The 19793-nt window shown below is 52.5% G+C and overlaps 1 protein-coding gene across 1 annotated transcript; it reads right to left on the bottom strand.

The window, feature by feature from the left end:
• Positions 1 to 650: 650 nt before the first annotated feature.
• Positions 651 to 18946, bottom strand: SH2D4A (SH2 domain containing 4A). Its single transcript, XM_065405419.1, has 9 exons — positions 18616 to 18946; positions 16021 to 16168; positions 13535 to 13700; positions 10123 to 10203; positions 8561 to 8699; positions 7208 to 7424; positions 5116 to 5246; positions 2459 to 2679; positions 651 to 743 (listed from the first exon to the last, which is right to left on the bottom strand). Exons 1-9 carry the CDS (start codon positions 18788 to 18790, stop codon positions 651 to 653), a joined length of 1371 nt encoding a protein of 456 aa, XP_065261491.1. The 5' UTR covers positions 18791 to 18946.
• Positions 18947 to 19793: the final 847 nt, after the last annotated feature.

Below are 19793 nucleotides of genomic sequence, written 5' to 3' on the forward strand. Positions count from 1 at the left end.
CTTGTGCTGGCCCCTCTGCATGGGGTGCATTTTATGGTGGACCCGATGCTGCAGCACACTGAGCAACCTCTACTCCCACTGACTCCAGAGGACTCGGCCTCTTGCAGGACTGATCTGCAATTATGCAACTTACCACTAGGGGCCAAGTCCCCTCCTTGATGTGGCTCCACCCCCTTTGAACAGAGACGACCCCTTTCTGAGTTTAAAATACCAATTTCACCGCACATCTGGCAAACATCCCATTGAATGGCAAGTTATGCTGCAATAGCTGAGGGCAAAATGCAGCTTAAACAGAGCCAGCCCAGAGTCATTTACACAAACTATCGCTCTAACCCATGGCAGTATCTTCCTTCAACAGGTTCTTTCCTGAGCTAACCCTACTCCAGTAAGGTTGAAGCCACTAGCGCTCCTTCATGGCTTGCTAGGCTGCTGAATGCTGCGGCCTGCTGCTGCTAACAGAGAGCAGCGCCCAGGAGTAATCGCCTTTTCACTGCTTTGCTGCTACACATTTTCAAATCCGGACACTTGTGCGGAGGATTTCACTTGATCGGTGCTGGCTGGGCGTTAGGGGGTCCGTCTCTCGGCCAACCGTTCATCTGTTCGTTCAGGGGAAGGCACGGGTGTGTGTCACAAGGTGGGAACGGAGGCTTTCACTCAAAGAGATCAAGGTAGTCAGGTTCCGGTCCCTGTTGGCCACATGGGTAAAGCAGCAGCTCCTTCCCCAAAGAAGTGATGGGCTCCTCCTGTTGGCCAAAGGACATTCGTTAAACTCCACAGTCTGAAATTAACACAGGTGCACTTAGGCGCTGATTGACAGCCAGTTGGGGGCAAGAGACGGCTTTCCATGGGCTTTTAGCCAGCGCAATTGTGACTTATGGTTCGGGCTCAGTTCAAAGCCTGCCAGAGTCAAGGGAAAGGCTCCCATCGATTTCTGTGGGCGTTGGATCTGGGCCTGTATGGCCTTGAGCGGGCCTCACATCCCAATTTAAATGACACAATCCAACACCCTCAGATTGAGAGGAGCTTTAACACTTCGCTCTGCCTCTTTCTGGGCAGCAGCCTCCCGCCAGCCAGTCACCACTTTGGAGGAGGGACTGTCTTCTCCCTCCGCTGCGCCGCAGGTACTGCAAGGCACCAAGCCAGCCATGATCTACCTCCCCTAGCTTACCGAGGGGATACAAAAGTGAGCCAATTAACCCAATTACACTGCCCCCCACCCTCCCTCTTCAGCTCCGTCTTCCCCACTTGCTGCTGCTGCTCCTCCGTTTTGCTCTGCTCTCATGAGCTAGTAGCAGCAAATGGATTCTCATCCGTTAAAGCACCGTGCTGGGGCGGGGCATGGGGGGAGGTAGAATCCAAAGACACCAACGTTTCTCTTTGCTACCAGTGCTGGCTTCGCTAGTAGGAGGGTCTTTTTGAGACCGGTGGTGTTATTTAAGGGAGTTTCATGCATATCTCATTTAATGTGGGGTGAAATTCACCCCGGGGAGAGGGACCGGATGAGACCTAAGCAGCATGTAAGTGCCCTGTTCTGAGAATGGAGGTGGAACAAGCACGTTGGTTTTGTGCCAGCCCTCTGCCCAGTGGTGAGCTTCCCCGAACGCCAACAAATTATCTCTCACTGAAAAAAGTTTTAATACATTCAGTGAGTTGGCGCTTCCTGTCAGTAGGAGCTGTACCCTCACCAAGTGACACCGGCAATGTGGGAGTCCCGTGGAAACAAGCTCTGCTTCCATTCTTGCTTTAAACACCAGGAGAACGAACGGCTTTATGAGCTGGCCAAAACCCAGACTGTCGTGCCCCAGGAAACACCTTCTCAGAGCAGCTGAATGTTTTAGAAGCGCTCAGATGGTGACATTCAGTCCTGTGCAGAGGGGCAGCACAAGACCAGGTGCCCAATAAGTGCCACCTATGCCTTCACGCTAGGGCTGCTGTGGTGCATGACCTGGGCGCTGCACCTGGGCATCCCCCACCCCAAACACACTCCTTCCAACTGGCCCTCTGCTGACCACAAAGGACCTTCATTATCTCCACTAACTGAGCCCCTCGGTTGGAGCTTGGCACATGAGAAATGCTGATTCCTGAATCCGAAGCAACGGGAAACTATATCAAAGAGAGGCCCAGCCTGCTTCATTCCACACTGCTCTGCGCTACCTTTGCTGCATGAGGTGCCTTGCTTTTATCAAACGGAAAGGTGATCTATTGCCCTGTAACCCTACAGTTCCCAGCACACAGTTGGTTCATGGAAGGGAAAAATGTAGGGACAGTCCCAAATCATGTACCGAGGTTACCAGAAAAGCTGGTTTGTTGATAAACTTGCCTCTGCCTGCTGGTGGCTTTCATTTGCATTACGGTAGCCTGTGCTCGGTGCTGTACAAACAGAGACAGCCTCCGTCCCAAAGAGCTTTAGGCCAGTTACAAAGATGAATTGTTACTACAAGCATTGAGAGGGGCTCACCTTGTGGTAGTTGACAAGGTCGGCCAGTGTCGAATGCTGCAGCTGGTCCACTCCCAGGAAGCTGTAGGAGTTGCTGGAGGCATCTATTAGAAAGTGCTTACAGCCCTCCGGGGACAGATGGCAGAGTGCGTAGCCTTTGATCTTCTCACTGACCCGGACCAGAAAGCTCCCGGGCACCGATTTGCTCAGGAGCTCCTCTGCTTGCCTCAGGGTTACGATACCTGCCAAAAGCAAACCAAAGCGCTTACAGGAGAGAAGCAGTTTGGGGGGAGTGGAGGGCTGAATGTAGCAATGCTAAGAAGGATGCTGTTTTAACCCTCTAAACTAATCCGTAGCATTTACAGCAGGCTGTACGTCTCAGCAGCATTTCACAGCCTAACCACTTTGCTCTAGGCCAGATCGTGGCCCAGCTCACACAGCTGGGCTAGCAGGAGCTGCGCGGCAGCCATCTGGCATGGCCAGGTAAGGGGGATAAGAAGGGAGGCAGATAAATACCTTAGCTAGCTAGATTAGCCTGCTGTTAAAGTCTCCACATCCTGAAGGACATTGGAATTACAGAAGCCCTAACGTACCTATGGTTTATAGTTTCTTTTAACTGCTTACTCCTCTCCAGGAAACGCTCTCACAGGCCGAGCCAAGTCAAGAGACCAAGCACACTGCTAGGAGAGATGCTCGCGCCCATTCTGTTTTGTACAGAGCTCAGTTGTATAACATTCTTGTTGCACCTTCAGCGTCTTCTGTGGCACGTGAGTTGGTCCTGTTAGCGCTGGCTGTCACATCAGCCCAGAGAACAACTCCGCTCGCGCCCACGTGCACAACGTGTGGGGTCTAGTGACTCGGGAGATGTCTGTATTGCAGAGAGAGGTGCGATTGCCGCTCGGGCAGGGTGCTAGTTTAAATCCAGTTAGCATGACTCAAAGCAGTGACGTCACAGCCGTGCAGGCCAAGAGTAGGTAGCCAGGGTTCCCCCCTTCACTACTATTTTTAGCCACACTAGCTAGATTATAGCTAGTGCAGGTAGTCCTGCCTGACTGCAGTGCAAACGTATCCGTAGGTGCAACGTACATTAATATTACATGATTGCAGATGTGCTCTACCAAGCAAACGCTCCTCACTGAAGAGCTCACTAAAGGGACCCAATGATATTAACATTTTTACGGTTTGTTGCTTTTGCTTGGTCTAGAATTGTTGGATCAGCTTCTCCATGGCCACCCCCACCCACCTCCTTAAGCCAGGACACGTGCTAGGGCCTTACTTGTTCCCTTAGTGGTATAATAAATACAACCCTTGGCTCTTTTCAGCTGCAGATCTCAAAGCAGTTGACGGAGAACGGTTGGGATCTCTAACCCCATTTTACTGGTGGGAGACGGCGGCAAAGAGCGGAGACGTCACTTCCCCAGGTCAGTGGCAGAGGAACAGAACCCAGGTCTGCTGAGTCCCACCCTAGCTCCCTACTCTTGATAGCACTGCCACCTGCCAAGCGCCCTGCTGAGGCTTAGCTTAGAAAGCAGCACCTCGTGTAAAGAATGTGGAAGGTCTTTTAGGCCAGTCCAATAAGCAGCCAGAAGTATCAAGCTGTGAATTACATTTGCCTTTTGGGCACAAGTTTCCATCCAGAAGAATGGACTAACTGGGAATGCCCTCCTGGTGGGGTGGGGTGGGAAACACGCCCTTTCTTTTCTGATAGGCTATGTCTCCTTGCTTGACTTTGTCGCATTAGCGGGGGTGGGCGCGGCACTGCAGACCCACGGAGCCTGTGTGATTGGCACAACATTTACAAAACAGCTGGTCAGGCCTGACCTTTTTGGTTTGAAATCATTTTCCTTCTCCCATGTGGCTTGCCTGCCACGGCTGATGAGCCCCGTCTGCCTGATTAGAGGGGCAGAGCAGGGAAATGACTTGGCCAAGGCTCCCCCCAGCAGGGCTCCCGAGTGCCAGGCCTGCACCCTCTGCACTGTACCATGCTGCCTTCCCGGCTAGATCTCCTTGCTGAGAGGGACTATTAGCAAAGCATTCTACAGTCACTCTCTTTAATGGAGTGGAAGAGGTTGGTCAAATTTGTTCTTACCCACTCTGGGTCATCGCTCTACCCAGCATGCCTCTTGTGCCTTGACACTCTCTTTCCGTGGGGTCTATTATTTGTATTGTGGTAGGGCCTAAGTGCTCCAGTCATGGACCAGCACACCAGTGCGCTAGGTGCTGCACAAACACAGAACTAGCAGGCAGTCCGTACCCCAAAGAGCTTGCAGCCCAAGCGTCCGCACCACATGACAAATGATCTTTTAGGCCCTGATCCAGCCAGGCACTTAGCACATGGCTTTAAACGTGTAGCTGCTCCACAGACTTCAAGTGAAGTTGAGGATCCAGCTGAAGATTTTCCACTAGTGGGAGGCTGGTCATGATGGGCACGGGTGAAGGGAAAGGTGCTATCCATGATATGTAGCAGTAGAGTCTGGCAGCAAAGATTTGGCAAAGGGACACTCAATATAATGTGTGAGATGCAGTTTGTATGTGTTCAGCGTGGGTTACTGTTGTGCTTTTGGGGCACATGCTGTCTGGAGACGTTTCTCAGACCGGGAATGGACCCGGCCTGGGATGGCTTTCCACGGACCACTTTCCTAAGGGCAGGAGAGGGGCTGGGAAGCTGCAGCACTCACCATGGAACCAGGGTGCTATCCTGTCCGTGGATTTCTCATAACCCGCCCGAAGAGGAAACTGCTCTTCTTTAAACCACCTGATGATGCTCTCCTGGGTGGAAGTGGAGAGGGTCCTCTGCACGCCCGGATTCCTGCGGTTCCAAGAGACTCGTGGTTTGTACAGTGAGGTCACACCCCAGAATTCAAGTTCTGTTCTCGACAGGTTCTTCTACTGTGCTCATCACGGCAGTGTCTGAGGCCCAGATGCCCAAAGGTATGTAGGCAACTAACTCCCATCAAAACCAATTGCAGTTAGGCACCTAAATACCTTTGAGAGTCTAGGCCTGAGGACCTAAGTTAGCTTTGCCAAAGAGCAGCTGCTTAGACCTTGGGGCATGGATGCTCTCTGGTCAGATGGATTAAAGCTGGCCTAATACGCCGGGGGTCATTGTATTATTGGAGGTACCCACATCCATTGAAAGGGGCACTTCTGCCTGGCTCTAGGAGCTCATTGAGAATTCTTAAATATACAGCTGGAACACAGGCCTGCAGCTAGAGCTGGCTAAGAGAGGATTTATTCCCTCTCCCCTGGGGAAAACTCTGCTGAACACACACGTTTGCCAGAATCTCTCTTTGAAATTCCCCAGATTTTTTGCCAAACCCCAAAGAACTTCATTTTTTTTATCAAACTAAAAAGTGACAAAAATGGAGAGAAAAATTGTGAAGATTTCCACTTCGTCACAAAGCCATTTTCCACAGAGAAAAAAAGCCGATGGATAATTGTTGGCTGGCTCTATATATCCCTCACTCTCCATTGTTAATCAACACGCCCACAGCAGCCAGCAGCAAAACATAAGATCTGCCCCCAGAGCCAGTGCACTCGCACAGCCTGGAGAGCATGGGTCCATTGCAGCATGGCTGGCAGGTCAGTGATTGGGACTATTTCCCAAACCCAGGGGCTCATGGAGGGCACCCTGCCAGCTGTCCCTCTCTGGTGGGGCCCCAGCAGATCTCAGCTGCAAGGCGGATCTCTCAGAGGAGATGGTCCAAGGCCGTATAAGGCTTGAAAGGTTAAAACCAATTCTGCCAGTGCAGATCCAGGAGCCCCTGGGGTCACATGCTCCCATAACAAACGACCGGCCGAATTCTGCACCAGCTGCAGTTTCCAGGTAGGTTCCAGCGGTGGCCCTGGGCAGTGCACACTTCAGTCGCACATTAGCTGGGAGACAGTAAATAAAAATGGCTGGGAGTCCTGACCCTGTCAGGGGAACACACACCCATCTGTGCAGCCCTAAAACAAATCCCTATTTGAGATGGCAGCTGCTAACCCAGCTCTCCCCAGAGGCGAGCTTACAGGGCGGGAGAGGGTCCGGGTGCAGTATTTCCCACCCAATGGAACGTGGAGGGAGCAGACGAGGTCCCAGCAGAGCAGCCCTCAATGCTGGGGGAGGCTGCCCATTTCAAGTGAGAAGAAGTGCAGGGCTGGGTGTCTGGGATCTCAGAACAAAAAAGAACCCAGACAGATGGTTCTCAGTGGCTGTGGGTCCCAGAATCCTGTGGCATTTTGGTACCAATCTGTGAAGTCAGCAAGAGTGTACCATGCACCCATCGGCCGAACTCCATGGACGTCAACGATCCTTTCAGTTCACTGGGTTGCCTTTTACAGAACTTGGCCACCACACACAAGCTGTGGATCTGGCCCAACGTGTTGTGCAACCCCAAAATCTGGGGCTGCCTGTGGAATCTGAGGGAATACACTGGAGTCACTTCAGGGGGAATATTGCTAGGGGAGCCCAAAGCATTCACTTTACTGAGACAGGGGCTGCTGGAACCATGGGGTTTACACCAGCTGACACTGATTTGTATCCTTAATTAAATACTTCAAAGAGATGAAGTCCTGGTTAATCATCATCTTCGCTAATAAGGAATAGATCTGTCGTGTCCATAGCACCTTGCCTTGGAAGAGCATGCAGCGGAGACAGACCGTGTCTGATGAAAGGTGTCATGGTAGTGTATGAAGGTTACTAATCTATAAGGCCTAGGAACACCCCTACCATCCCCGTCCCACAACAGAAAGATCCCAGACACTTTCATCACCAGGGGCAGTTCTTACCTGTTGGGCCTCCCATTGGCTACCCCAGAGTTTAGGGTTTTAGGCTTGGGTGGAAGGGAAGGACGGGGGGGCAAGCTGCGCTCCTTGCTCCCAAAATTCTTGGAAACTTCGGCTACCTTCCCTTTGCGGATCCCTTGCAGCGACAGCCTGTTGTAGTCGTCCCTGGCCTGCTTTGCAATGGAGCGTCTCCTCTCATCAGCGGCTTTGGATTTCCTCACTGGAACAGAAGGGAGGCTTTGAAACCCACTGCCCCTTTACACACACCCAGGCTAGCTGAAGCTAAGTAGTTGCCTATTTCATATGGGCTAGATTGTGCCTTGAGGTCACCTCTAGACCCAGCTCCTCCCCCATCCCCAGTTCTGCCCGAGGTCCTCTCCTGAGGACACCTGGGCTGTGCAGTAATCAAAGGGCAGGAAAAGGTGCTTGTGCAACCAGGGGATTTAGGGGCTGTTGTAGGCTCTCAAACTACTTTTGAAACTGACTAGTTTCCAGGGCAACGATGACCTTGTTAACAGTACACTGCTGCGTAGTGAGGACTCCAGAGGTGGTGGAACGTAGGGTGAAAAGCACCAAGCCGGGGTACGGTGGCATAAGGCTGGCGTAACATGTCAATGGGTTTGCTGCCGGGGATGGGTGAGAGTCAGTGCAGGCACCGCCTGGGGTATTTAGTCACCTAAGTAGCACCTGATTTTCACAAATATGACAAGCCCAGTTGGGAGCTGCTGGATGCTCAGTACTTTGACAATCAGGCCAGTTATTTAGTTGTCTTGGTATGGCCTAACTTTAGGGACCTGGTTTTTAAAAACCCTAGCTTGAAGTGAGACATATTTGTAACACACCATCCCCATCTCCTGGACACCCAGGGACACGGCAGCTTCTGGCCCTCAACCACTGACTGTAGGGCAAAGCCCCCTCGCAGGGCACAGCAGGAGACGCCTGGCCCAGAGCACTAGCAGAGTTCTGGAATCACTATGGAACCGGCAGGGGCAGCTCTGCCCTGCCCTACAGAGCCAGCTCCCCAGACACACTGCAGGGCTGAAAGTATCCAAGCACCTTCCCAGCCAAAACTTTTCAGAATTTTTTGTTCCATGAAATTTTTTGACAATTTGATGTTCTGCTCCAATTCTGAATGGAAACTAATTTCAAAACATCCATATTTCCCATGGGACGAAAACCCCATTTCCTAACCACCTGTAGTCTTCATGCTACAGAGCCGGGTCTCTTGGCCAGTTTAGCTATCTAGTGACGTTGCATTAATCAAGAGAGGCCCCATCCATCAGCCAAGTGACCAGCAGAAGAATCCAAACAGTTGAAGGGGAGAATAGAAAAAAGGGCAACACCAGCGTCTCTTACAGGATTCCTGCCACTCAGGATCGTCCTTGTCCGATTTCTGCCCTGACTCCTGGGCCTCCTTCCGGTCGTTGTTAGTGCGCAGCTCCCTCTCTGCAGATGCTCTCATCCCTCCTGGCCTCCTCCTTGCTAGATCCTTCCCCTGTTAGGAGACAATATGTGTAATGCCTGGTGCCCGGCTTGCTTTCTGCTGACTGCCTTTAGCAGTCTCTGGACACCAGGGATTCGTTCCTTTAGGGTCTCCTGTGAAATAAGTGGGGTTCCCCAAGACACCGACCCTCCCTCCTCCCCACTACCTGGGAGCCCAGGGCTTCTGGGGTCCATTCGTGGGCACAGACTACGCAGATCATCAGGCCAGGGCAGGTTGAGCTCGAGGGGTAGGAAGTGACATTAAGTGACTCTAAAGGCCAGATCCTGAGCTGTGGCCAAGGAGCGCTCCGGGAGGGAGTGGAGGGGGCTGTTTTATCCTCAGCTGGCTCGGGACCAGCCCACTCCTCCACACAGACCAGAGCAGCTGCCCAAGACCTGCAAGGCCCCATTCCGGGGCTCACTGAGACTTTACAATATCCTATTGATTCTTGTTTCACTCACACCCCATGACACCTCAAGCCCCTTTTCCATTGCCAGCTTTGCTTTAAGATCCTCCTGCCCCAGGTTCAGAGCTGCTTGTGGAGGAGAGAGTTTGGCGTCAGCCTGGAAAAGCTCTTTGGCTGTCTCTGCCCCGGGCACAGCTGCACACAGGAAATCTACGAAGCGTGAACATGCTGCAATGGCCTGCTGGACAATGGTGCGTCCCCTGCTACCGTCCTCAGGCCCAGTCTTGGTTACTTGAACTCATGAGAGAGAGAGCAGAGATCGGAAAGGGCCAGAGAAGGGCAAGAGCTACTTTATAGCGCGACCGTCTGGCAAAATTGTAATACTGCCCAAAGTGGGGCTATTTAGCTTGGAGAGGAGAATTGGAGGGGACTCTGCTGAGATGACGGGTGTGCTGAAAAAGGGCCAGCCCCTCCTTTGCTAGCCCGAAACCTGGGCTGCTAGCCCCCACTCTGCCCCTTCCCCCAAGGCCCCATCTTCACTCTGCCTCTTCCCACCCCCCACTCCGCCCCCTCCCCGAGGCCCCCGCCCACCCACCGCTCTCCACCTCCCCCAAAACCCTCCCTGAGCCGCCAGACAGCTGTTTGGTAGTGGTGCCGCCCCCTATTGGCTGTTGGGAGGTGTCACCCAACAGCTGATGAGCAGGGGCGGGGAACAGCACCCATGGAGTCGGCGCCTATGATGGTGGGGAACTCTTGGTACTATGGTACCACATTAGTCAGTGCTGGGAGGCGGTACCCTGCATGGTGGGGGCCAGAGACATTATGCCTGTCTGGGGTGGGACAATGATTCTTGCTACCTAGCTTTTAAGAGATGTAACCACCCCGGGAGCTATTATACCAGCTGTGGGTCCTGAGGAGCCACCTAGGCTGGGTGAACGTCCCTGTCCAGCTCTGCCTGCTTGAGGGGCTGCAGAGCATAATCTAGCCCCCTGCCGGGGCGTGTTAAAAGCACGCGGGCTCACTGCTTACCTGCTGAACGTCGTACTTCCTCGTCTGAGCCTTGGAATCTGCCAACATCTGGTGCACGTCTCTGCCTTTACTGGGAGCAGCCTAGACGTTCAATGGCAAACAAACCCAGCATTAGCATTGGAGCTCTTCCCATTCCTCCACAGTCCGTATACACGTCAGCCCAGCTCTGGCCCCTGTGTCGAAACATCATGCTGGAGGTTTCGTTTAAAATCACACTCTTTTTAATATCTCCAGATAGTAAGAATGTGGTGGCCCTTTTACTGCCCATCTCACGGCTGGTCCCTGGACGCACTGCTCCCTCCTTGGGAATCTCACACACGTCATTTATTCCAGACCCTGCAGTTCATCATCAGATGGGATTGTTCCCCAATCAAGATCGAGGTCTGATTGTGCTTGGTGCTGTACGAAGTGAGAGACGGTCCCTGCCCTGGTGAGTTTACAGCGTAAAGAGACAAGAGAGGCAAAGGGTGGCTGAAAGACAGAACCAGCATCCCCATCTCAGAGATGAGGAATTGAGACATGCAGATTAGGTGACTTGCCCTAGGACACACACGGAGTGTGTGGCAAAGATGGGACCAGGCCACAGCTCTCATGAGCCCCATTCCAGTGCCTGAGCCCCAAGCCCAGCCTTCCTTTCTACTGCATCTCACTGAGACTGGGGTGACCCTTAGTCCCTACACCATGGGGGGTTGAGGACCTCACAACTAGAGCCTTGGACACCCCCGACCTCTGACTTAGAGAGATAAGGAAGAAGGGACCCCTGTAGCCTGAAAGAGTGCTGCAAGTATGTGAATGAACCCCTTTCTGCATTCTAGAGCCCTCCCCTCTGAATACAACTCTCCTGCAATAGTCTCTCTAACCAAGGCCTGCCCATGTCAAGGCCTGGCCCTCCTAAAGGCAGTGGCTGAATGGAGAGGAAGGAAGGCCTCGGGGTTAGGACTTGGGAGATCCAGATTCAAGTGTCTGCTCTGCCACAGACTCCCTGTGTGAGCTTGGGCAATTCACTTAGCCTCTCTGTGCCTCAGCCCCCCAGCCATGCAATGGGGATAACAGCAGTGCCCTACCTCACAAGCTACTAGGAGGATTAGTGTGTTGAAGAGTGTGAGGTGCTTGGATCCTGTGGTGACAGGGACCATGTCAATACTATAGATCGATGCCTGCTGAGAGAGTTTGCCAGCGGCCAGAATCCCGGTTATCGAGCTGGGTTATCGTGGGTTTCTTGTACTTTGAGACAAACACAGCCGGGCTTATCTCTGAACCCTCCCACACAGAACTGAATGTGGAGGTCAAAGCCACCTCCGTCGGCGATAATGCTCTTCCGGAACTCCACTGTGGGACTTTATTGGCGTCCCCTTCCTCAGAACCATTATTCCCCCTTAAATATGAACCCAGGCATCTCTCCCTGCTCTGCTCAGACAGAGACATGGAACTGGAAGTCATTCACCTTTCCCAGGTGAAAAAACAACAAAATGCTCAGATGCAGTTACGGATGTAAATCATTCTCACGTCAGTTATTAGAACAATGGAGATGTAAAAAAAGGACAAGCCTTAGAAAGCACGATGCCCATCCCACATCTTGGCCTATGTCTCATCTCAGGATTGCCAGTCTCGGGCATTCAGAAAACACTGAAGGGTTTGACAAATCATGAGAATGTCTTAAAAATCACAAGATTTTAAAAAATTGGGGGGGGGGGAGGATTCTTTCCCTTCTGGTTTTTGAGCTTTTAGTGATCATGTTTTAAGCTCCTCTCTGCAACCATGAGAAATAGAAATCTCCTTCAGTGAGAAAATAAAGCTGAGATTCTCACCTAATCCCATGACTCCAGGAGTTGAGACTTTAAGAAAAACACCACACGTTGGAAGACTTGCAATAAAACCCAGGAGAGCTGGCAACACTGAGGTCACCTCATGGATGCCTTGCTGTCAACTCAGGCTCGATGTGGCCAAAACCAAGCCTCGAGTTACCTTGCTTTTCTACATTGATGACAGAGCCACATGTGGTTTTAGACACACACTTGCAATTCTACACAAAAGTAACAACTAAGGACCTAACCCAAACTCCACTGCACTCAATGGAAGTCTTTCCACTAACTTGAATGGCTTTTGGCTCAGGCTTTAAGCATGCCAGTGATATGTGTGGTTAATAGAACAGGCTGCTGAGCTAAATATCTATTTCCTCCATGAATAATAATAAGTGGTTAATGCTGGAATGCATCTCTAATTGATTTCTTTCCAACCACTTTAAAATAATTTATTTGTAATCCCACGGTGAAAATATTGCCAGAGAGGAAACATTCTCAACAAAAAGTTCGACCCAAGCAGTGTAACATCCAACTTTTGAAGTCATAAAATAGTTTTAACTTTATAAAAAGAAATACAAGCAGGAACTTTAAAAATGCCAATAGCAGACATTGACCTCACGCGCTCGCTGTAGCACTTGAGCGCGGAGGAGAAAAAATCCGACTCTGAATACATTCATTTCCATCTATTGTTAGTTTTGCCATAAAACATCTGCCAGAAACTATGAAGCATCAGGGTTCATTTTGCTCTTAACAGAAACCTGCCTCGTTAGGTTTATTTATTGATCAGAATAAAATCAGTGGCCCAAATTCAACTGTTAGTTCCACCAGTGGAAATCTAGAAAAACTCCAATGGAGTCATCAGAATTTGGCCCAGAGTTTTTAGTTTTGTCTGTTCTAGTTTAGTGGCAGGAGTCCAGGACTATAATGCCAGACATAGAAACCACTGAAATTGTTATGGCACCTGAAATGTTGCTTTCATTGTGGATAGCGCCTCATCCTTCAAAGCAACATTTCAGATGCCATAAAGATGACTCCTGATAGCTCGGAAACAATGCAATATCAGGGCTCATTTTGATCTCAGCAGAGGATTGCCTCTTTAGGTTTATTTATTGTTTGTATTACAGTAGCGCCAGAAGTCCCAGACTGAGAGACAGTGCTCCATTGTGCCAGGCAGTGCACACGTGCAGACATGAACTGTGAGAGACAGTCCTGCCCCAAAGAGCTCGCAGTCTAGACAGACAGACAAAGGATAAGAAAGGAAGTATTATACTCCCCATTTTACAGATGGGAGACTGAGGCACAGAAAAACAAAGTGACTTGCTCATTACAACAGAGAGAGAGGCTGGTACGGCTCGGAACAGAGCCCAGATGCCCCAAGTCCCATGCTAGTACTTCAGCCACAAGACTATCCTTCCTCTCAAGAAGATTGCTCTCCTGAGTTGCATGGCTTTTCCAAAACATAGACAAAAGCAGCCTTTAAAAATCAAATGGCTTTTTCCAATTCATGTTTCAATTTATCAGACACTGGCCCCATTCAGCATAGAGTCTTTGCAACCCCCACCTCGTGAAGTTATGCACTTCTGAGCAGTGTTAGAACAGAAAACAAGTACCTGAGCATGATCCCAGCTTCTCTCCTCTTTATCAGCTGTTATCACATCTTCCTTCTCCCTCTCTCCGGTTTTTTCCTCCTTCCTTTTGGCATCTGCCCCACCCAGGGCTCCTGGCTGAGAATGCAGGGACCATGGTACAGCCGGTTCTAGGAATGTTTGACTTCCTCTGTGAAGACACCAAGCAGGAATTTTGGAATAGAATCAATAGCCTTCAGCCTTCCGCCTTCCAAACTACTGAAAGGACATGCCATGGCAATGAAGCAATTCCGCGGCCCAGCAGCAGCTCACAGAGATGAGCACTACGTCCATGCTCCTGGTGCGGAGACAATGAAAGTAATCACTCACTGCAGTTAATTGTGCATCCACATGCAGGCAGATACCTACTGGCATAGAAATCACTCCCGAATAGCAGCTGTGGTGATGAGCGGGATGCTGCCCACCCGAGCTCTCACTGTAAGTAGATACTGTTCAAAGGCCGTATTTTCAGGAGCACCAGCACAGGGCTGGGATTAGAGCAGAGGTGGGCAAACTACGGCCCGTGGGACTGTCCTGCCCGGCCCCTGAGCTCCTGGCCCAGGAGGCTCGCCCCCGGCCCCTCCCCCGCAGCCTCACCTCACTCGCCCCACCGCTGGCGCAGTGCTCTGGGCGGTGGGGCTGTGAGCTCCTGGGGCAGCGCAGCTGCAGAGCCCGGCCTGACCCAGTGCTTTGTGCTGTGTGGTGGCGGCAGCGTGGCCCGGCTCCAGGCAGCGCGGTAAGGGGGCAGGGAGCGAGGGGGTGGATAGAGGGCAGGGGAGTTCTGGGGGTGGTCAGGGGGTGGGGGTGTGGATGGTGGTCAGGAGGGGAAATGGGGTTGAATGGTGGCAGGGTCCCGGGGGGGAAGGAGGGAGGATTGGAAGGAGGGGGTTTGGATGGGGCAGCAGAGGGCAGTCAGGGGCAGGGGTTCTGGGGGCAGTCAAGGGACAGGGAGAAGGGGTGGTTGGATGGGGCAGGGGTCCTGGGGGGGGGGGGCGCGTCAGGAATGAGAAGAGGGGTTGGATGGGGCGGCGGGGGTCCGGGAGCGGGGGTGTGTGGATGGGGCAGGGGTCCCAGAGGGGCTGTCAGGGAACAGGGGGGGTTGGATGGGGCAGGAGTCCCGGGTGGGCAGATAGGAGGTGGGGGCTGGGCCACAACCCCCTCCCCTAACCGGCCCTCCATACAATTTACGAAACCCGATGCGGCCCTCAGGCCAAAAAGTTTGCCCGCCCCTGGGTTAGAGTCCCGGGTCAATGTGCATGTGGCAGCAGGTAAGAGGGGCTCCTGCATGCTGGAAGCAGGGGGCGTCTGGAGACCCCATGTTATCCCTAGTCTGCATCCTCCGCCATCTGCAAATGGCCTAGGACAATCCAGGTGCCCATGGAACCCCCTCCCCCAACTGCCGAGCAGATAAAACAAACCAACCAACTCCTCTCCCCAGCGCTCAATCCCCCCTTTATCTAAACTGATGGTCAGAGTCATCTGCAAATCATTTGTTAGTAGGCAAATCCACTCTCATGATTTGCATACAATGTTAGCAACCAAGCTTCCCCATCTCCCCACCAAAGGGCCAGACCCCAGCGAAGCTCACCTGGCAGCCTCAGAGCCCTTCCCAGATGACTCAGGCCTCATCTCCTCAGGGAGACACCCTGCTGCCCTGCCTGGGAGCTGAGGGCCAAGGCTGGCACCTTCAAAGGGCTTGTCCAGGAGGCAGCCCAGCCGCGTGGAGGAAGGTACAGCCACGGGCAGCTGGTAGAGGAGGCAGCAGCCTGTCAAAGGGATTCTCAAGAAGCAGCTCGTTGGGGCCCGTGAGCCAGCCAGCAAACTCACCAGCCAGGAAGGCCGAATGAAGCTCCCCGGGACACCTCAGTCCAAGGCGTGTTCCCCAGGGTTGGCTTTATTTTCAAACAAGAGCAAATGCACCCAGACCACTGTGCCACCCACCTAGGGCTTTCCCAGCTTTCACCAGCATGGATGGGAGGGACACACCCTTCCCAAACAGTGCTTCGCCCACACAGCACTCCCTGTCCCCGAGGCAAGAAGCCATACATCTGCCTCCCTGTAGGCCATGTGCTCGCTCCCAGGCACATGCCCTGCGACTCCAGTGCCCAGTTTTAGGGCCCAAGCCCAGATCTTCCTAGATATATTGGTATAGATATTCCTAGGTATAAATCAGTGGGAATTAGGGCCTAATTACCTGTGAGGATCTAGGCCCAAGTGCCTAAAAGACACAGGCCCCTAAGACCTAGTGCCTCTCTCTGGATGTAGTGTGGGTGGAAGGAGACTGTAGAAATCCCCACAGACTGCAGGGGAGAAACACAGAACTTTGCTCCATCCCAGCTCTCCCTTTTATCTTGCACTGATTATCATCTATTAAAAAGCACCTTCCGCCTTAGCCACCGGAGGAGCCACCGCCTGAGTAACTGCAAACCTGTCCAACCGGCTCCTGGGGCCAGGGCCGAGTGCTGCCTTACCTGGCTTCCCCCACTTCCTGCTGAGCCCTCCGTGCCTGGATTTCCTCGCAGATCACATCATAAGGCTTATCCGACGCGTGCTCGCCCATGACCCAGACCCAGACTTCGCTGTCCGTGCCGAGCTTCCACTTCACCGACTTCCCGAGCGCTGCAAGACAAACACTCAGGGCACTGGCCACTAAAGCGCCGGTGGCGCTCATGACCCTGTGACCGAACACACCCCTGTATTCACACCCCGGTCATAATCTTAGTTTTCAAACGACACCTCTCCAGGGGTATTTTGTACAAATAGCTCCCTGATCAACAACGGGGTGAAATGTGTGTAGCAACATTTCATGGAGAGTTAGGAACAGACGCTGAAATCGGGACTGATGTCTGTTTACCAGACCAGTCTGGGGAGGGGGTAAACTAGTTTCTCAAAGACAAAGGACAAGCTGGCGCCTCTAGCCGGGTGTCATCAACGTTAACTGGCAATCACCTGTCAAGTGGCAGCGAAGGGGGGGCAGGAACAGATCGATTTGCATTTGAACAAACAACACGGAACCGCCTTCACCACAAGACCCATATCTTCACCCTCACAGGGAGAAGGAATTTTATCTAGAGGTGACCCTCATGACTGGACTATAAAAGAGAGGGCCAAAACACCCCCCCCCCCCGGGGGTATTCTCTCTTTCTCTCCCTCTCTCTCTCCCTCTTTCACCTAAGAAGACAAAAGGTACCTGGGAATTTAGTCAGCCCTGTTGCTGGGAAATGTGAGAAGGGTTTCTGAAACCTTGAACCAAGTCTAGCTGGTTTAGTTACTAGAAAGTGTTTGATCTTTATTTCCTCTAGGAACCATTTATGACTGTAATGCCTTATACTCACTTCAAATCTATCGCCTTGTAATTAAATCAACTTGTTTTATTCGTTAAGCAAAACGAATCCAGTGTTGTGTGTAAACTGAGCTGTTTGGGTGACTCCAGTTAAAGTACCAAACTGTTGTACATTGATCCCTTACAGGGGCAACGGACTGCCCAGGAGAGGGCTGGACAGAGGACAATGCACATTTTGGGGGAAATTGGGGACTGGGAATGTGTTGGGGTCACCCTGCAGGTGGTAAGCAAGGCTGCTGGAAGCTGGACTGTGGCTGTTGTGTGGCTGGCAGGTTGTGGCTATACGCAGACACTCAGGGTGTGACCTGCATGCTGGCAGGCTGGGTGTGTGGGGCCCAGGTTGGGAGCAATGGCAACAAAGCATTTGCGGCACCCAAGGTTGCAGGGCAGGGGGTGACAACTCCTCACTAGTCTGGATTGCACCCCAGAACGCGATACCCCCAACCCTTGGTTACCTGAGGGCTAACTGCTTGGCAGGGGGGCAGGGCGGTTGTTCAGGGGAGGAAGTTGCTAGCAATTTGACATGATTTGCCAGGCTATATTCAAAACGCCACTCTCAGTTTGAGCAGCAGCAGCCCGGGTCAGATTCGGAGCCCCTCCCCCACGAGTAGGGCCTTACACCACAAGCAGCTAGACTGTAGTCAATGGGGCTATTTGTGGAGTAGGGCATGATCTCAGATGCAGGGCGCAGGAGCAGACCACAGAGGAGACAGTGTGGCCTAGTGGATAGAGCACTGGACTGGAACTCAGGAGACCTGGACTGTATTTCCAGCTTTGCCACTGGTCTGCTGGATGACCTTGGGTGAGTCACTTCATCGCCAGTGCCTCAGTTTCCCCATCTGTGACATGTCCCCCTGCCTAGCAGCCTGCCCACTCTGAGGAGCTCCCTGTGGCTCCTCAAAGCCCATTTCTCCTACTTGCTAGTTCCAGGAGAGCACCTGACTGGGGAGTCCGGCCTGGGGAAACAGAGCTGCTCTCTCAGCCGCTAAGACCAGTCTCAGCTGCTCCCTGCCCCCGTGACCCCGAGGCCTCTGGGGAGCGGGAAGGCAGTGGCAGGGAGAGGTATTTCTAAAGGAGGGCTGCTGCAAATGCAAATCTCAAGGCAACCTGGGCTATGGAGCCTCTTGAACCCTGGGTGTCCTCCTCTCCTGTGACAGCCCCCTTACTGAGCTAGATAGTGCAGCCAGCACCCAGCCCATGCTGGCCTGCTTAAAAAATCCTTCAGCCATCTGGCTTCCTGAAGAAGAAGGTCAAAAGTAACACAGCCCATTAGGCTACCCGCGGCCCGAAGCCCGCTACTGCTTCAGCCCAGAGCGTGGTGCCTACAGAGCACGGCACCTAGTTAATTATTTATCTTAGGGTAGCACAAGAGGCTCTGTTGTGCGGGGCCCCTGCTCCAAAGCGCTCCGTCTAAGCAGACAAGGGAAGCATTGTGGGCCCCGTGTTACAGGCAGAGACATTAAGGGATTTGCCCAAGGTTACTGAGCGAAGGCTAGGACCTGGGCCCGGCTGTTAGGGGTCACAGGGCAGCGCTTGAACCCCTAGCCTTGGCTGTGTTCATTTGCCACCTCCTCGTAGAAAGATTTTTTCCTGCAGTAACCCTGGCACCCCCCCCGGAGCTGTAACTTGAGCTGTAACCACTTTTTACCCAACAGCAGGTTGCTTGTAACCCGGCACAGCTGTATTTACCAGGCAGCAAGACCAGCGCTGGGGAGCCAGTTACCTTTCCGCTGGGTCACTTTCTTCGCTGAGTTCTTGTCTGTGGCAGCTTCTTTCTCCTTCCACCGTCTGACCTGCTCCTGCCTCATCTTGAGGAAGAGGATCTGTTTCTGCTCCTCGCTGAGCTCTGCCAGCAGCTCAGGATCGATGTACATGTCTGCCAGGATCTGCTGCAGCATGGCCGCGACTCTGGCACATCAGCACTCCTGGCAACACGCTTCGAAGACAGGATTCTCCTTCCCAGGCCAGGTACAGCCGCACCAACACCAACAAAATCTCTCCACACCCAAAGCAGGCAGCAGGAACTCAGACTCACCATGGCAATTATAATCCCATCTCTCCACCTATTTTAGCTCAGACTTCCTGCACAGACTGAAAAAAGTAAATAAGCAGCTTGGAACCTCTGATTATGATTCACGGAAATCACAGGAGATCTGAACTTGCCGGCAGAGCTTGAAGAAAAGCCGTGTCCTTGATCATCCAGGGATGAATTGCCAAGATTTATAGTGAGAAAATTCTTTTACTGCCCCAGTAAATTTCACTGATACTGTGTGGAAGAGAGTTCCCTGTATCACAAAAATCAGAGGCGTGGCTTACTTTGCGCTAGGCAAACATGCCATTACCTGGTGAGAGAGCAATGACCCAATGAATCTACAGCTCCCTCCCCCTCCCCCTCCACAGAGAAACTCCTTTGGGAATTGACTGGCACACTCCAATTTGCCTAATGCAGAATGGGGTGAGATGGGGGTTTTGGGAGCCCACTCTGCCCACAAAATCTCTCAAGTTACAACAACTTTTTTCAGCTAGATGGGCACCAGCAGCACAGCTAGTCCTTCTGCCCCAGTTCTCACCAGGCCTGAGCAGCCCAGGGTGATCCCCAGGCAGACAAGGCTGGAGCCAGACAGAAGCGGGGAGCGATGTGGGGAAGACAGGGGAACACGTTAACAAGGTCAGTGGGCACAAGCGAGAACCTCTTTCTCCAGAGATCTTTGAACGCTTTAAGGGCTCTCTCCTCCACACTCACGCTCGCCCTGCCCCACGCTGCAGCCCCCTCCAGAACTCGCTTCCTACCCCCTGCCTCGGTGGTTCAAATGAAAGGCAGCATTGGAGCCTTTCAGAGCAGCTGGCAGGCTGCTTTCTGCTTCTTGACCCACATGCACCAAGGCGTTGTCTCCTGAAAGG

Source organism: Emys orbicularis, chromosome 5 (assembly GCF_028017835.1).
Source record: "Emys orbicularis isolate rEmyOrb1 chromosome 5, rEmyOrb1.hap1, whole genome shotgun sequence".
Lineage (NCBI taxonomy): Eukaryota > Metazoa > Chordata > Testudines > Emydidae > Emys > Emys orbicularis.

What these genes read in the sequence shown, in the direction of transcription:
- SH2D4A (XM_065405419.1), bottom strand. Translation starts at nt 18,790, where the DNA reads ATGCTGCAGCAGATCCTGGCAGACATGTACATCGATCCTGAGCTGCTG. An exon ending in GAAGCTGGGATCATGCTCAG is followed by an intron (nt 10,204 to 13,534) that starts GTACTTGTTTTC and finishes TTGAACGTCTAG; the next exon opens with GCTGCTCCCAGTAAAGGCAG. An exon ending in GGAAGTACGACGTTCAGCAG is followed by an intron (nt 8,700 to 10,122) that starts GTAAGCAGTGAG and finishes GTCTCCTAACAG; the next exon opens with GGGAAGGATCTAGCAAGGAG.